The sequence below is a fragment of the Adiantum capillus-veneris genome, chromosome 11 (assembly GCF_014529385.1).
Source record: "Adiantum capillus-veneris isolate H3 chromosome 11, ASM1452938v2, whole genome shotgun sequence".
Taxonomy (NCBI): Eukaryota; Viridiplantae; Streptophyta; class Polypodiopsida; order Polypodiales; family Pteridaceae; genus Adiantum; species Adiantum capillus-veneris.
In genome coordinates this window covers 29678724-29695727 of record NC_140941.1, presented here as the reverse complement: position 1 = coordinate 29695727, position 17004 = coordinate 29678724, and the positions used below count along the sequence as shown (strand labels likewise).

The 17004-nt window shown below is 43.0% G+C and overlaps 1 protein-coding gene across 1 annotated transcript; it reads left to right on the top strand.

Moving 5' to 3' along the window:
* Window positions 1–6202: 6202 nt before the first annotated feature.
* LOC147447052 (uncharacterized) lies at window positions 6203–7018 on the top strand. Its single transcript, XM_086524237.1, has 2 exons — window positions 6203–6353; window positions 6441–7018. Exons 1-2 carry the CDS (start codon window positions 6203–6205, stop codon window positions 7016–7018), a joined length of 729 nt encoding a protein of 242 aa, XP_086380363.1.
* The last annotated feature ends 9986 nt before the right edge of the window (window positions 7019–17004 follow it).

Below are 17004 nucleotides of genomic sequence, written 5' to 3'. Positions count from 1 at the left end.
GACTGCTCGACTACGCTCTAGATCTGGGCTCTGGTTTTCGCCTCAGGTCTCGGTCATGTTCGACTAAGTTCTGATCGGCTCGACTACTGGTTTTGGTTTAGGCTCTGGTTCTTGCGACCTGTATCCCGATTTAGGCATGCTTTTTCAATTTAACATGGGTTCTCGCACAAGCCTCGGCCCTCTCATCCCAAAGCCCATAGTTCTCTGCCCCAAGACCAGAGTTCTCTAAGGCATAGAAAACCCTAATCTAAGCAGGGTTTCCACAGAACTTCGGTTTTGTGTGTGCACTTAACAAGAAGAAGATTAGCATCGGAAGCATGACGACCAAAGACAACACTCCGAAGAGCTTTGCAAAAACACGACCAAGCTTTGCTACCATCTTAGCAGCACCGAGCAAATCTGACTGAATCGAACACCTTCAAGCAGATCTCGATCGGGCCATGGAAGAGAATCGCGACCTCAAAGCTCGCCTTAGCAAGCTTGAGGCACGATTTGATCCCATGGTCGATCTTTCCACCAACAAAGTGAAAGAAGTCAAATCCAGGGCCATCAAAACCCACTCGGAAACCCTTACGAAGGTGAAGACATGTGTGACAGTAGAGCTTCAAGAACAAAAACTCGAAGAAGAAAATACCCTCAAGATCCCCATTGGTGGGCTACCTCAAGCATGGAAAACGACCAAGAATGACTTCTCAGAACGCATCAACTTCCTCAACGAAACTCTCAAGCTGATCAAGCTCGACTACGACACAATAGATTGTATCACCTCGAGAGGCCTTGACATGCCTATACCAAGTGGGCATGCCATCCTTGAATTCCAAAGTAGGGAAAGTCGGATCAAGCTTCTCCAACAATCACAACTTCTCAAAGACACCAAGTTCTGGATCGCAGAAGAACTCACCCCACTACAACTCAAAGGAAAAAGTGAAGAGCTCAAGAAGGTACATGAAGCCCACAAACAAGGCAAATGGGCAGTCTACCGAGGTGGTAAAGCCAACATCTAGGAGTATCGAGACCCCAAATCGGTTCTCCCCACAGCTGATCCCTCTTAGGTTTTTGCCTTTTCCATCTTCCCAATGGACCCACAGTCCTTAACTGATATGTATGAGTGCGATTTGCTACAAACGCCATCGTTGTAATGCTTGTTTTTGGTCCCATGGGTCATATCTGACCTCCGTGGACGATAATTCAATCTATTTCCCTTTATGTCTCTCTCTCTCTCTCTCTCTCTCTCTCTCTCTCTCTCTCTCTCTCTCTCTCTCTCTCTCTCTCTCTCTCTCTCCTGCCCTACCATCATCTCCATTGTGCCATGGAGCACGAAGATGATAGAATCGAGCCGGTCCAAAATACTTCATTCTTTGACACGTTCACATACATTCAGATCTTTGATCAGCTTGGGACTCTCCTGCACGGAAAAAGGGCAGTGCTCCCAAACATTGAGCAACAAGAGCATGTCAACGCAGAGGCAAAGCACTTACGAGTAGAGAGAGAGAGACCTATAAGAGCAAAGAGACTTTGAAAGTTCAAAACAATCTGAACGTTGTCGGGGGATATGTATTCGAAACGTGAGCCGGGCAGGCGCCGGGCCTCTGGCTGTGGGAGGTGTTAAAGAGAGATAATGAGAGAAACAGATGCAACTAAATCTGGAAATCACCGTACCCTTCAATTAATTGATTAAAGCTTTGATTACAACTTAATTCTTAGCCAAGGCGGGCTGTTAACAGCACCGTCACTTGGATCATTTGGTAACTAGGAGTTTAAGCTCCCGTTTACAAGATTAACCGGGCCGTTAATGACACCAGACTTAACAAAATGCTTAATGACCCTTCGGACTGCTGTCGGTGATGAGAGTCCCTTCTGTCACTTTATCTACCTCATTTACCTAATTCTACTCATTGCCTCAATCTTTATGCTTCAATTATTGCCAAATTCTTTGCAAGCTATCTCTATGTAGCATCCTCTGATGGTCTCTGTTGTCCTTTTTATGCTTAATTGAGAGAAAGATTGAGAGAGATCTTTCAACATCTTTCTTAGTCTTCACCTCCTTCACATATTCCTCAGTTTTACTCCTTCACTTTCCCTTAGGGGATCTGCCAAACTCGCCCCGATAGCTTAGGGGTTTGTAGTCGTCCAAGCTCTCCCTTGCTGAGATTCAAGAACGAGATCGAAAGAGAGTTTGAGAGAGCTTTGCCTCCTTTGTCTTGCCGAGCATGAGAGCGAGAGAGAAGGAACACTGCTTGCTTGCCTCCTCTTCAAGCTCGAGAGGGAGAGAGAAAAAGCTTTGCCTTCCTGTTCAAGCTCGAGACGAAGAGAGAAAGAGCTTTACCAACTGGCTCCTAGTTCCGAGCCTTCTCCCCTTCTTGCCTTCCTTTCGAATCCCTTTGCCAAGCGTGCCCTCGTTCAACTCTCCCTCCTTCTTCTCTTCGTTCTACTTCTCGTCCCTATTTCCCCCCTGAGCTCTCCAACCTAGCTCGCACTTCCCTCCTCCTCAAGCTAGCTTCGACCAAGCCTCTTGTGAATAATCTTCTTGCTCTTGCTTGCTTCGATTGTAATCCTCCCTTCTGTTAGCCGAGGACGAGAGAGCGCTTTGCTTTTACCCTCCCCTCCAAGCTCCCCTCTTTGCTTCTTCTTCTTCAGTCTTCAACTCGTTCCTACTTATCCTTAATTCATGCAATAAAACCCTTTGGCATGCAACCATTACCTATTTATAACCCCCTTCCTCCCTCAGCAACGACGGCGCCGTCGTTGCTAGGGAGGGAAAAAAAACTGCCTCTATGACATGGTAGGCCCGAACGATCACTTGCATGAAAACGAGCGAAACCAGGGCCGAACTGTGGCGCCTTGAGCTCTTGAGCACAAATCGTAACTGTGGCGAGCTCGTTCGAAGCCTGCAATGCGTGCTATGATCCCATCTCCTCTAGCCTGCACATCTCCTCGCTGCTTGCCCGCCATGGGATCCTTTTTCTTGGTTGACACTTCCTTAACATTAAGGGTGGCCCCCTTTTAATGGGCGGCCTTTTCCTTGATGAGCGGCCATTCTCCTTAACTTGGGTGGGCGGCCCTTAAAAAGGTACCCCATTTGGTATACATGCTGGCCAAGGCAATGCCAAGCACGACATCTCCGGGCAATTTTCAAAGGGCACCTCATTTAACATGCATATCTTAGCAAAGCATTACCAAGCGCAGTCCAACAATCTCATAAGGAATTCTCTCACCTTGGGTAAATCTCGCAATCAATTCGCTCCATGAGAGGACGTTTTGGACAAAGAGCTCATCAAGAACCTTTTGTGCTTTCATAACGGCACCATATTATGCATACACACCGAACGAGGATGAGAGCCCTAAACTGACAATATCATCGTGAATTTTACTACCCATATCAGCATCTCGAATAATGCCAAAAATTACCCAGCTCAGCAGCGCCAGCAGCTGACACTGGACTCTGTCTGCCAAGCCGTAAATCCCTTTAGACTTCTCAAAGTGCATAGAACGCATACGAACCCTACTGAGCTAGCCAAAATTCTCAGATGGCATTCCGACCGAGCGGACCGGACTGGCACGGAACCGGCCCCCGGTGAATCTTTAACGGCTAATATCTTGGCGACCGAAACTCCGATCACTAATCTGAAAAGACCGACGCACTCCACAAAGTGAGCACTTCAGGCCCGTGCATTCATTTCATCTCTGTCACCTCAACTGCAGTTGCCCAATCCGGTACGGATCTGCATTAACTCAAACTTCAAACTGCCATAACTTCTTCACCGTAGCTCCAATCGACGAGCCGTAAAGACAGGCTAGTAGAGCACTTTAAGCACTGCAGTTCGAGATCATAAACAGTTACTCTCATTTGTTCTCACTTCAATCATACTCATTTTTGTCATCATTAAGGCATCTGTTGGCCCTTTTAAGCCTCATCTGGCATACATTAATCATTAAGCTTGGCTTGTTAACAAGCACTGATCACTGCTCACTAAAGGTGTAGGCTTTAAAGAAGCTTATCTTGCATTTCTCTGCTATTTTTCTCTTCATGGCAGCGGAGCTGCACGACAACGTGAGAATCCAGAACATCCGGCTAATCCTCAAGAGCAGGCAACGAAGGAGGCTAAGGATAGGTATACACAAGAGGCTCAAGCGATGGAGAGAGAACGCCGATGGCAATACTATTATGAACAAGAAGAGAGTTTTTTGGTACATGAGGCAACTCAAAACTACAAGGCCCTTAGGAAACAAGGATACTTGCATGAGAACATTGCCACCATCTTACAGTAATCACTTGCAAGGAAATGCAAAATTTGTCACGAGAATAGTCCCCTCAGTGGTACACTCCTGTCTCAACAACAAGTGGAAGGACTGCTTGGTAAAGTTAGTGCAGGCGCCCTAAAGAAGGGCTTGCCAAAGCTATCAGAGGCAAAAAGGAAAAAGACAGAAGAAACACGAAAAAGCAAGGGTGGAGGAGGAAGGGAATAGGCGGCACAGAAAGAGGTGGCCAAGAAAGCCAAAAAAGCCTCCCAAAAGAGCCCCAAGAAGACCCAAAAGGAGCCCACTAAAGAAGCAGCTGAAAGTAGTCGTGCGACACCAAAGGGTAAGATAGTGAAGAAAAGGAAGGAGGAACCTAGCCGCAACGAGGAGGAGGCACGCCAGTTTGAAGAGAGACGTAAAAAATATCGCAAAGACAGTGCCCAATGGGCTCGCAGGCAAGACAACACCACCGCCTCCTCCACCTATTGTGAAGAAGCATGGTTGGAGGCCTAACACTTGCGCATTACGCGCAGTCCATAAATATCAAAAGAGCACTGGTTGAATAATCCCAAAGGTGCCATTTGCACCTCTTGTGAAGGAGATCATGGCCCAATATATCGAAAGGGTTAATAGGGTGTAAGGGGCGGGCTTGGGTGCATTTCAACAAGGTGCCGAGGTCATTTTAGTGTCTCTCTTCCAAGATTTCGTTTTGGAGATGGCGCATGCAAACCGTGTAACAATTATGCCCAAGGATATGTCCCTAGCCCGTTGCCTAGGTCGTGATGATTGCCTCCATAAATAGGAAAGTCGTATCTATTCAATCGACAATGCTTACTTTTGATAATAAAAATTATGACTCTCTCTCTCTTTGGATTACAATTTTAAGATTGTCTAATTGAAATTGGTGTATTTTTTATTATAATGATTGTGTTAATGTAAATAGAGAGGAGAGGGTGTAAGTAGATTAACGGTGTGGAATAAAGTAGTTATGCCAAAATAAAACCCTCGGTCACCGAAATTTTTTGTCCTAGGGGTCGGGGGTGCGGGGAGGGTGACAACGCTCTGAAGGTGTGTGACAGATGCCAAGGGTGGCCCTTGTGGCGCACCATGTGACCCCATCGCAAACAACGCAAATGACGGGAAGTTGGTTGTCCAAGGCGTCGGGGGAATGACGAGAGCGGAACGGCACCCAATGGTGTGGGAGAGAGACCAAGGGGGGGCCTTTGTGGCCTCTCGTCACTATATGGCACGGCTCTATCCAGGGGGGATCTAAGGCCCAAATTTGGCGGCGCGAGGCGGCTTTAATCTCGGCCGTTGGATCACGTAGTGAACTGGGGGTGAACTCGGGGCAAAAATGGCGCCCCAATTTCACTTCTAGTTCACCCCCCCTAGTTCACCCGCCTCGCGGGGTGTGGGTCGAACCTGGGACGCCTCGGTTGCCACACGAATGCTCTACCACCACGCTAGCGCGCGTCACTATCCATGTTGGCATGGCACATGATCATATCCTAGTTTAAGCGCCCCTAGTTCACCCCCAGTTCACCCACCCCTAGCTTACCCGTCCGTAGTTCACCGTTAGTTCACCCTAAGTTCACCCAACCCTAATTCACCCCTAGTTCACTGTGTGATCCGACGGCAGAGATTAAAGCCGCCTTGCCCCCCAAATTTGGGCCCTAGATCCCCTCTAACCCGGAGCCGTGCCATATAGTGATAAGGATCCAGACCCATGAAGCGACCCGGATGCCAAAAACACAAAACAAAGCCGCTTCGGGGCCATGTGTGCCACATAACGACTTTTGGTTGATTGACTAGGCTTGACCCCTACTTTTTAAGGACTCACAAACCCAACATTATTTTCCACTTGGCATGCCCTCATTTGTCTATCCCTTAATCACCTTGATTAGAATGGGACATATTAAAGGGCCAAGGAGACCCCAATGGGTTCCTAATGGAGCTCTCCCACATGATGATTTGCCAAGGTCGTGGTCTTTCAAATACTAAGCTTTGGCTAGGATGGACCTGCGGTTGTTGTAGTTGTCCAGATTTCAGCGCGTGCGGTTGTGGGCATAGGCAATACCTTGTCCGAAAGCTTCTCCCGATCCCTCCCATGGCAGGTCCACAATCCCTTGCTCCCACGACTTTCTGCCCGGCCAGTTGCCGTCGTGGAAGTCGTAGGTCATGATGTGAAGCTCGTCTAGCAGCGGGATGGTCTTCTCGACGGGCCATTGCGCCTTCTCTCAGGAGCGGCGTTGCAGCATATGGCGATGGTGTAGCCGGGCAGCTTGGCGCGGAGCTGCTGCAGGACGAGGATGAAGTTTTCGCCGTCCTCCTTGCGGAAGCTGTTGCCCTCGAGGCCGTGGTTGACGCCATCGTCGCTGAGATACTCCCAGTCGATGGAGATGCCGTTGAAGATGGGATACTTGGCCAGCATAGCGGAGAGCGACTTGACGAAGGTGGTGCGGCGGTCGGCGGTGGAGAAGGCGTCGGAGGAGTGCTTGGAGAGGGTCCAGCCGCCAAGGGCCAGCATGAGGTTGAACTTCTTGTGCTGGACCTGGAGCAGCTTCCTGAACTGGCCGAAGATGCCCAGGTCCTCGGGGGGAGAGCTGAACGTGTTCTGAGGCTCCACGCCGTCGCCGATGAATTTGTGCTGGATGGCGGCCCAGTCGTCGTCGAAGGCCAGCTCGCCGGCGGTCTCCAGCACGTTGATGAAGGAGTAGGCGATGTCCACCAGGTTGTCGATGGGCGAATCCTTGACAAAGCACTTGCGGTCGTAGATTGACCACTCAGTGTGGTAGTAGATGGCCTTCTTGCCTGTGGGCGTGGCTATGATAATCTGATAGGCGAGTTTGTGGAAAAATCCACAATTGTTTGACAGCAAAAACCTTGCGGGCAACTTTATGGCATGCAGTAGGTTCTCCCGTGCCCTAAGGGTTTCGTGGGGTAGTATGTTCTCCCATCACATTTAGGTTCGACTGAACGCTCTTACGATCATCTCAAGAACTTGGATGCGGTTCAGCCTGGAGACCTAGCAAAGAGCATTCGAGCAAATAAATGCAAAAAGTGAACGAGTCATTCAACAATTTTGTTAATGTCACCATTCATGGTGCATCATATCTTAGCATTTAGCTTCACCACTTGTTTAAAGTATGGTGTTGCGTGATTCCATCACCCTTGATGAAAGAAAATACACCATACCCAACCCTTCTCGCTCGGTAGTATTGTAGTTAATCTCGACATCATTCAATTGACAACTAACAAAGCTAATGGGGTAGTCTAGGTTATGTTCTCAAGGTTGAGCTAGAACACTCCCAATAGAAAAGTTTGAGACATCTATATGCACATGAAAGATCACATCCCAGTTTGGCATTCATAGGATTGGAGCACTTGCTAGAGCCTTTAATAACTCATGAGCTTGGTCACAATGTTCGATCCAAATACTTTTGATAAGAGGCTTGTACGAGGTACGAGCTATCTCGACAAAGTATAGTATAAACCAGCGATAGTAGCCAACATGGCCCATGAATCTCTGAACTCTTTTATAGTTGGTGGGTGGGGGCAATTCTAAAATGACTTTGATTTTGCTCTCATCTATGGGAAATCTCATTTTTGTACACTATATGCCCTAAAATAACTTCGTGCTTGACCCAAAACTGGTATTTAAAGGGATTCAATGAGATGAGATAGAACCTGCATTTTCCAAACACCTTCCATAGAAAGACAGATGCTTATCCCAAGAAGAATGAATACACAATTCATCTAGGAAAGCCTCACAAAAATTCCTTAAATACTCTTTGAAGTTAGTGTTTATCAATTGTTGGAATGTAGCAGGGGCATTGATTAAGCCAAAGGCCATAACATGAAATGCAAACACTCCAAACTCCTTTATGAAAGACGTTTTAATCTGGTCTTCTAATGCAATCATGATTTGATTGTAGTCTGCGTAACCATCTATGAAGCTATAAGCCTCCTTGCCTGCAACTCTCTCAAGCACATGTTTCAAAAATGGAAAGGGGTAATGGTTTCTTTTGGTGGCTGCATCAACCTTTTTGAGGTCAATGCACACTTCAAGTTTCCCATTCTTTTTTGGCATAATGACTATTGGAGACACCCATTATGAGTGCTCAAAAGGATATATGAATCCACATTTTATAATCTTTTCAAGCTCCTCTTGAACAATCTTTGCATACTTAGGATTCATTGGATAAGGACGTTTTTGGACTGGCTTAGCATTGCTTATGATTGGAATTGTGTGTTGTACCACTGAAGGTGGAACACCTTTCATATCATGATAAATCCAAGCAATTACATCCCTAAATTCTTTAAGAATCATTTTAAGTGCCTCCTCTTTAGTCGGGGTAATCTTGAATGAAGCGACATTGATAAAAAATTGATAATGTGTATGTGTGTGTGTTTCCGCACATTTTTCTTCTTTGAAATTGTGAGAGTGTGTGTGCATGCACACACACCCTTGCCAAATCTTCTCAAGCTTTCTTTGCCTACAACAAAATGCTTTTCCAAGATAAATGCTCCCTAACACTCTCTCTCTTACTCTCGTTTTCTTACACTAGAGAGGCTCAAAAGCTCACCTTGTGTTATTGGTTTTACTTGCTCTTGTTTGATTATTGCAGAGTTTGTGCTATATCAAACAAAAAATTTCTCTAGCATTACCTTTTGCCTTGGGTTAAAGATCTCCCAATGCTATTTGCTTTATATTGCTTATCCTTGAGTGTCCCACTCTCTGTGCGCACTTTAATGCCTATAGAGCATTTATGTTATTGGCTTTACTTGGTCTTGTTTGATTATTGCAGAGTTTGTGCTATATCAAACAAAAAATTTCTCTAGCATTACCTTTTGCCTTGGGTTAAAGATCTCCCAATGCTGTTTGCTTTATCTTGCTTATCCTTGAGTGTCCCACTCTTTGTGCGCACTTTTAATGCCTATAGAGCATTTGTGCTCATGGATTCAAATCTACACATGATATGCTCCCATTTACAAATCTCAAAAATCTCCTCTCTCTAGGTCAAGGCTCTAAGCCTTAATATGATCGTTGATCAACGACCGTCAGCAGTCTAAATCTTGCTTAGCCTTGAGTGTCACACTCTCAATGCACACTTATACTGTCTATAGAGCCTTTGTGCTCATGGATTCAAATATGCACACAATATGCTCCCATATAAAAATCTTAAAAATCTCCTCTTTGCTAAGGCTCTAAGCCTTAATCCAATTTGCAGTTGTCGATTTGAAATCCTTGATCTACAATTGTCGGTCCATGATCGATACATGTGCAAGCAGGCTGTGAGTGTTGTCAAAACCATGCTCTGATACCACCTTGAAGTATGCATGCATGGATGTGTGCATGCTTGGAGAGTTGTGCAAGAATGGAGAGCATAGAGTTGGGTGGAGCTTGGTGTTAGGATAATACACTTCTTGCTCCTTATTTTATTTTACCATAAAGAATAAGGCTAAGTGGGCTAGTAGTGGGCATCCGGCTAGCTAGCCTAAACCCCAAAATTGATATCGGCATTCCTCACTCATCAACTTCAAAATCTCTTGTGTCCTTGCCATCAACTATCTACCTCCCATGATTATCCTATGGCATCAATATCACATTTGTAGATATTTTTTTTATTGACACCCCTATGTTTTGTTTTGACATACAAACACACTTTTGAGCATCAACAAGAGAGTGCTAGGTCATGTTTAAGAGCCACCACAATGTAGTCTTGTAGTGGGAGGGTACTTTTTTCTCCCATCAAGTCTCTAGGGAGTCTATTTTCTCAAGCATATTGCTCGGAGGTGAAGTTATTTGCATTGTCATTACAAGTGTTGTTAGCATTATAGTTTTGACCAAGGACTCCATTTTGGTTGATGAATAGATTTTGGTAACAACTTTATAAGTGAAGTTTATTTGCCAGGGATATCTACTTTTGCATATGCAGGTGTATTGTGCTCTATATGCATGTTGAGAGAAATTTATAGTTCCATATGTGTGGCACTCATGTATACACTTGTGGGTTCTCATTGAGGGATCATAAATCTTGATCTCCTCAAGATTGTCATCCACTTTGGACATAGGTATCACAGGTTTGCTAATACAGGAACAATGCCTTCACAAGCACTTTTGGCAATGCTTTTGGTAGACATTTCATTGTGTGATGTTATGAACTAATAGAGACGTTTTTTATTAGCACTTGAGTGCCATTGGACTCTTCTGAGAGTAGATATCCCCGCAAGGATTTGGTTTATTGCTTGCATCAATTTTTGATGCCTATTTGTGCATTATTTTTAACTCATGTATATTGAGTTGCGAACACTACCTACTGTATACTATGTGGAGCCATTTTTTGGTAGTTTTTAACAATTTCCTAGCCATTTCTAAGAATTGCATTGAAAGAGACCTTTTTGATATTGTGGCTGATGTCTTATGTTTGCTTATCCTTTTGGAGAATCCTACATGAGGTTTTATTGAGCTTGGGTATTCTTGAATGTTGAGATACCTTTGGTGATATAGGTTTTTGTTCTAGTATCCATTCTATAAGCTATATACAGAGGGGTATAGGCACTTTGGTGCCATTTTCGTAGTCACTTGTCAGGGAGATTTTGATAGTTTATGTCCAATTTATACTACTTTTTTTTAATATAATGCTGACATTTCATTGAAATTTTGTTCTCCATGCAAAGGAGACTCTGCAAAATCAACATAATTTTTTTTCCATAAATTCAAAGTTTGATTCTTTTGTATTTGCTCTTGGTAGCTATGGCTAGTTATTCTGAGAAATTTAATTATGAAATCAAGAAACTTGATGGCATAAACTTCCCAATTTGGAAACAACGGATGTTAGACATGTTGATCAATAAGGATCCTGCAATTACAGTGAAAGAGAGAATGCATACGTTGATGATCAGTGGGAGGAGCTTGATGCTTGTGCTAGGGTGGCTATTTGCTTGCGCCTTGGTGAACCCTTATTCTTCACTATTATGGACAAGACCAATGCAAAGGATTTATGGGAGTCTTTATACTCAATTGTGGTAAATTTTATTTGAACAAAGTATTCCTTATGAAGAAACTTATGCATTTAAATAGTCATTTATGTGCAAATTTTCCATTATATTGTAATTCTTACATTATATAGAACTCCACTTATGGTCAAAAATTTCCACATTCTAGATTATATTTGCTCACCAATAAATCGCCTTTCTTCAAGAGAGAATGATACCAATTTCCTTTGTTAGCAGTAAAACCGTAGAAAATGCATGCTTTTGAGTTCTAGAAATTTGCAAATGAGATAAAAAAAATTCTTGCAAAACTTGTTCTAGGTGTGAGTGCTAAGAGAAGTCTATCATCTCAAGTTTGGAAATCCTGACAAATTCCCACTTTCAGATCTAGTACTGATTCTTGATTTCTACACTCAAACTAGGTATGAGGCTCTAACTTAAGTTCAAGCCTCCATCTCACTTATATACATTATGGCCATGAGGATTGAACTACCTACATCACTTCATATCCGTTTTGAGTGCTATTTATACTTAAAATGGACATGAGACTCGAACTTAAGTTCTAGCGACCTCCACCTCACTTATATACATAGTGGGCATGAGCCTTGATCTTCCTAAGGCACCTCATATCAATCTTGAGTGCCTTTTGTACTCAAAATGGACATGCGGATTGAACTTAAGTTCGAGCCTCCAACTCACTTATATACATAGCGGGCATGAGGCCCGATCTACCTAAGCCACCACATACAAGTCTATTATGGGCATGAGATGAGAATCCCCTTGTTTACGTATATATTAATGAGCATCAAGCTCGAACTTAAGTTCATCCATCCTTGCTAATAGGTACAATGCCTAGTACTAACCAACCTCATTCAAACCTACCTTAGAGAGAGAGAGAGAGAGGACCCCAAACTCCATTTAGTATTTTTCTTATTGTGTACCCTAGATATCACACAGAATGACTCTCATGGATGGTAGGTTGTGGACGGCAAGGTGACTCATGGATGGTAGCTGAAGACAAGCTTTGCATTCAGAATGTGTTCAAAAGAAGATGCTAAGACAAAGTGTGAAATCAACCTCTCTTTGAAGTATGGTGAATGCAGAGTATGTAAGTCCTTGAAGGATGGTATAGCATGTGGTGGTTACAACAATTGTAGGTAGCATAGAATGGTAGATGCACAAGACAGAACTCAAGGGGATTTGGTGCTTACAACAATGATAGCCGTTTTTTGGACTATCCAAAATTAACATAGTGAGCTACCTTACCTATCAAAATCTCTCAAACACTATGATTATCCTCACCCTTTCATTGTACATAGGCGTGTGTGAGTTAGGGGACTTTCCCCATATCTTCTTAAAAACCCTCAATTAGCTAGTCGCTGGGCTAGTTGAGCCAAAAAAATAAAAAAGAAAAGTATATTATGGCCTTTTTTGTGTGTAAATATTTCATTCTATATATGGCCTAAATATAGAGACTTTTTATAATTATTTTGGCATTTTTTATACCTAGATGTGTGTTTTATTAAACCTATGTACGCCTTCTTTCATCCTCTTGCACCATAAGTATATTTTTTGCCAATGTGTACATACTCTAACCTCATATTTTTCTTTTATACAAATCATCACCCTCACCCTTGTGAAAACAAAAAATCGATTTCTACTCCCTTAGTCACGTTCGTTATATTATTTTCATTTACTTGCATACCTTTTCCTCTTTCACCCAAAATAATACAAAAGAAGGACCATATCATATGATTCCAATATCTTTTTTCATATCCATAATTCTTCTATATTTTTGTTATTTACTCATTATCTTAACACCATGTGCTCATTGAGCTAAAATCCATGAATAGTCCATACACTAGTCCCACCATGTATATATTTCTTTATTCACCAATAATCCTCTTCCATGCATGTGTAAAGGTAACTTAAATGGTTTGTATCATGATATGACAAAGGAGAGGCTCACTCTTGGATACATTGTGCAAATTCAACAAAGGAGGGGGCCACTAAAAGACTTTTGCAGGCATAAAAAACAGGCTTTTTGGTGAGATTTTTTGCACCTATCTCTGCTGGGAATTTGAAGAAGTGGTCAACAAAGAAAATGTAGCCCACAAGCTGAATAACCACCTCAAATGTTTTCATGATTTTTGGAGCTACCACAAGTGAGATAGGATTTTGTGTGTGGACCCCAGTCTGCCCACTTTTCTCACAAAGTAACCCATAGTCTTCTATCACTTCCTTTCCCACTTCCACACACACACACACACTCATTCCTCTCCATCTCTCACTCAGACCTGCAACTTTCATGGCTTCTTTCATCATCTTCACCATTCCCATCTCTCCTTTACTCCATAGCTCAAAATTATCATCTCTATACACATAAAGCTTAATTTCTCTCTCTAGAATCAAACTCATATTACCATAACCTCTTCATCCTTTCACAAAAAGAGAAAAAATAAGCAAATAACCGAGCTCAAGATCTGAAAAATGAGGAGTTTGATCATGGAAAATTCAACTTTCCCATGGTCACAAAAACTACACGGACAAAGGTCTACAACCGCTTCATTCACTGGAGGAGATAGGCGGAAAATTCCTTTTCCATCTTGTGCTTTCCATAAAGTTGTGTATATTCTCATCCTTCTCTTACTTTTTATCATTGTATAAATCATGTAATGCACTTTGAGTGCATATTCCATGTAATTTTACCCCATCCTACTAACACTAACTCCTAACCCTTTCTTGTAAATTGCACCCACTTTCTTCTACCTTGGAGTAGGAAACCTCACACAAAAAATCACTCACCTCTCTAGAATCTTCTCTATTTCACCTCAATAATTCTCTCCTCTTGATCCCATATCCATGTGACTCAAGAGACAAGAGAGCCCCACTCTCATGAAAACATATAAAAAATTTCATAAACATGGTTTTCTATGAAAATGTTGATTAGGTCTAATCCTAGTAAGAGCTCACCTCACCTATAAATAGAGCCCTTTTCCCTTTGCAAAGGGTATGATCTCTACACTATTGATCACTACTCTGAGCGTACCATTTCCTATCTTAGTTGTAGGGAGAGAGAGTGAGCTCTCTATACACCATTTCTTGTGGCATATATGAAAGCTTCTTGAGATAGTTGTAGCATTGCAAGGGAGTGAGTGATTCATAAATTCTAGTCAAAGTTGTACCTACTCTTGCACATAAACTGAATCAATAAATTGGGTGAAACCACGATTCAAAACTCTCTTGAGTCTCTCCAATTCACGCTTGGAAACCTCGTCTCGTTTGGTTTAAGGTGATGCATTTTCATTTTGAGATTCTTGTGTGGTATTTGCTTGTTTGTGACTCAAGAGCTCTTGTGTTTGTTTTGTTGCTTGGGAAACATTATAAGAGGGTTGTATGTTGAGAGGGTTTTCATAACCCTAAGATAATGTGTAGATCGCAACATCATCAAACTTAATTGTGTCTCTTGACTCTCCTCCAAGTTGTTTATACACCCATGTCAATCACTAACATTGAAGCTAAATTCTTGCACAAAATTCTCTCTCTCTCTCTCTCTCTCTCTCTTTCCCTGTGTTTGGTGTGTGTATTTCTAGCATTGGTATTAGTGATAGTGTACCCGTCCTTCTTGCTTGTATTGCTTAGGGATTCTTCTTTGTTGTGTCCTAGTTTGCTCTATAACTAGGTGGTGCCCCTTCACTTGTTTGGCTGTGGGTTTGTTGTTTTTGTTTCTTGCGTGTGGTTGTCCCAGCCCCAATTGAGCAACACACGAGCCTTGAGGGGTTTTTGAGGTTGCCTCTCTTGTTGCCCGCCCCAGACCGCCTCAATAGCTACATGACACACACAAGAGGAGTAATTTGTGCTTACGGTAGTTGCAAGACACACAACATGAGTTGGTTCTTGCAATAGTTGGTGCTTACGGCAACTGCAAGACACACACAACTAGTAAGCATCACAGGAAACTCTTAGCAAGAGCCATTGCAAGAATTCTCATTGGAGGTTCTTCTTCCTTCTACTATTAATAGCTCTTGTGTCCTTCCTATTGTGCAAAAAAGAACGTTCCAAGGAGCCGAAGCATGTCAATCCCTATGCGGAAATGTTGGAAAATCCCAACACAATGGTGGAGGGTAGTAATACTCCTATCAAAGCTGAGTATGCCGTTGGTTAGAGGAACTTGCAAGACACACACGTCACATTGTGGTGCTTGATGATTAGTGGCAGACATTCTAACATGAGTAGTAGGACACCGACTGCATCCAACAAACACTAGAGATCCATCATAAAATCAAGACAAGATTAATGTGCATTGTGGACCACTGTTCAACTCTCTCAAATACTAGTGACAAGAAGAATCATCCCATTTTCATGTATTTTTTCCAAAATTTGGAAAAAAGAGAAAGAGAACTCAAGAATTTGAGGGGTAGCATGCCGGTGGTAGAGGAGAAGTTGGAGATGGAGATGGATTGAGGGGAAGAGCTTGAGGGAGAGAGGATGAGAGAGAAAAGGTAACTACGATGTCAAGGAAAGAGAGCTTCTGCTTTTGAGAACTTCTGTGTGTGTCCTCAAAGTGAAGGGAGAGGAGTCTTTATATAGGCTCTCAAGGACAAAATCAGAACCCAAGAATAGCAAAAAGCAGAGAGATAAGTTCACGTGCGTTCACGGATTTTGTTTTTGGGTGTAGACTCGGATCTCAATGCACGATTTTGAGTCTCTTAGTTTATGAAAATTTTGGCTTCCAAGAAAAGAAGCTCTAAACTTGACTTACTCCTCTTTTTTTTTTTTTTTTTGCAAAACTCACAATTGTGAGTGGATAGTATTAAGAACAAAAATATACACCAATCCTCGAGCTCAGAACAAACCTTGAAGGTCAAAATATTACAAGTTATCTGCTTGGTAGAGAAACCATTCCTACTCCTCGGCTTTACTTATTACAAGATGTTATGTATTGTTCTAGACCAGTCCTCTGAGGCTTGTTTGCATCCGATCATGTGGATCATCAATCTGCTCTCTTGCGTGATTTCACAAAAGATTGCCATAGCTAGATTCCCCTCAAACACGCGGTGGTTCCTTGCTTTCCAAATATGGTGGAAGAAGTAGTACCTGATTATTTGAGTGTAGATGAGAAGATCAGGACTTCCCATCCTGTTACTACCAAAGAACAGATCATTCTTGAAGAACTTAATTTGTCATGTCCTTTGAATCCACTTGCATATTTTCCCAGCCATGCCCCTGATTTCTTGGCATCCCATGAAAAGGTGGGCTAGGTCTTCACTGGCTATTCTGCACCCTGAGCAACAATTGAACCCGATGCCTCTTTCTTGTATCTTTACGCCCATTGGCAGAGCACCTCACATCAATTTCCACAGAAATATCTTCATATACTGAGGCCATCTTGGCTTCCAGATGTTCTGCATGACTCCCTCCCACCATTTTTCAGTCCATTGCCTCTTCCATAATTTGTTGAGGGGGCTACACCAATCAGCCTCGTGCATTAATGCATGGTAAATGCCTTTAGAGTGTGGTTTCCAAAAGAGGCTACTCTCGGGCCATCTCCAAGCATCCCATTCAAAGTTGGATTCACAAATTGGCATCACCACCTTATCAAGCTCTTTAATCACCCTATAGACTAGTAAGATCTCAAAGCCATCCAGCTGAAATTGGATGGCTAAAGAGTCAGCAATGTTCTAGCACTTCCTGTTGCCATCCCAAAATTGCTCTAGTCGAATGTGCCCCTTATTATTCACCTTCCTAGCCATTTCTATTCAGTAGGGG

Bases quoted from the DNA above. Each gene is read 5' to 3' on its own strand.
- LOC147447052 (XM_086524237.1), top strand. From the start codon at position 6,203: ATGATGATTTGCCAAGGTCGTGGTCTTTCAAATACTAAGCTTTGGCTA. The intron at 6,354-6,440 runs GTCCACAATCCC...CTCGTCTAGCAG, and splicing joins CCCGATCCCTCCCATGGCAG to CGGGATGGTCTTCTCGACGG.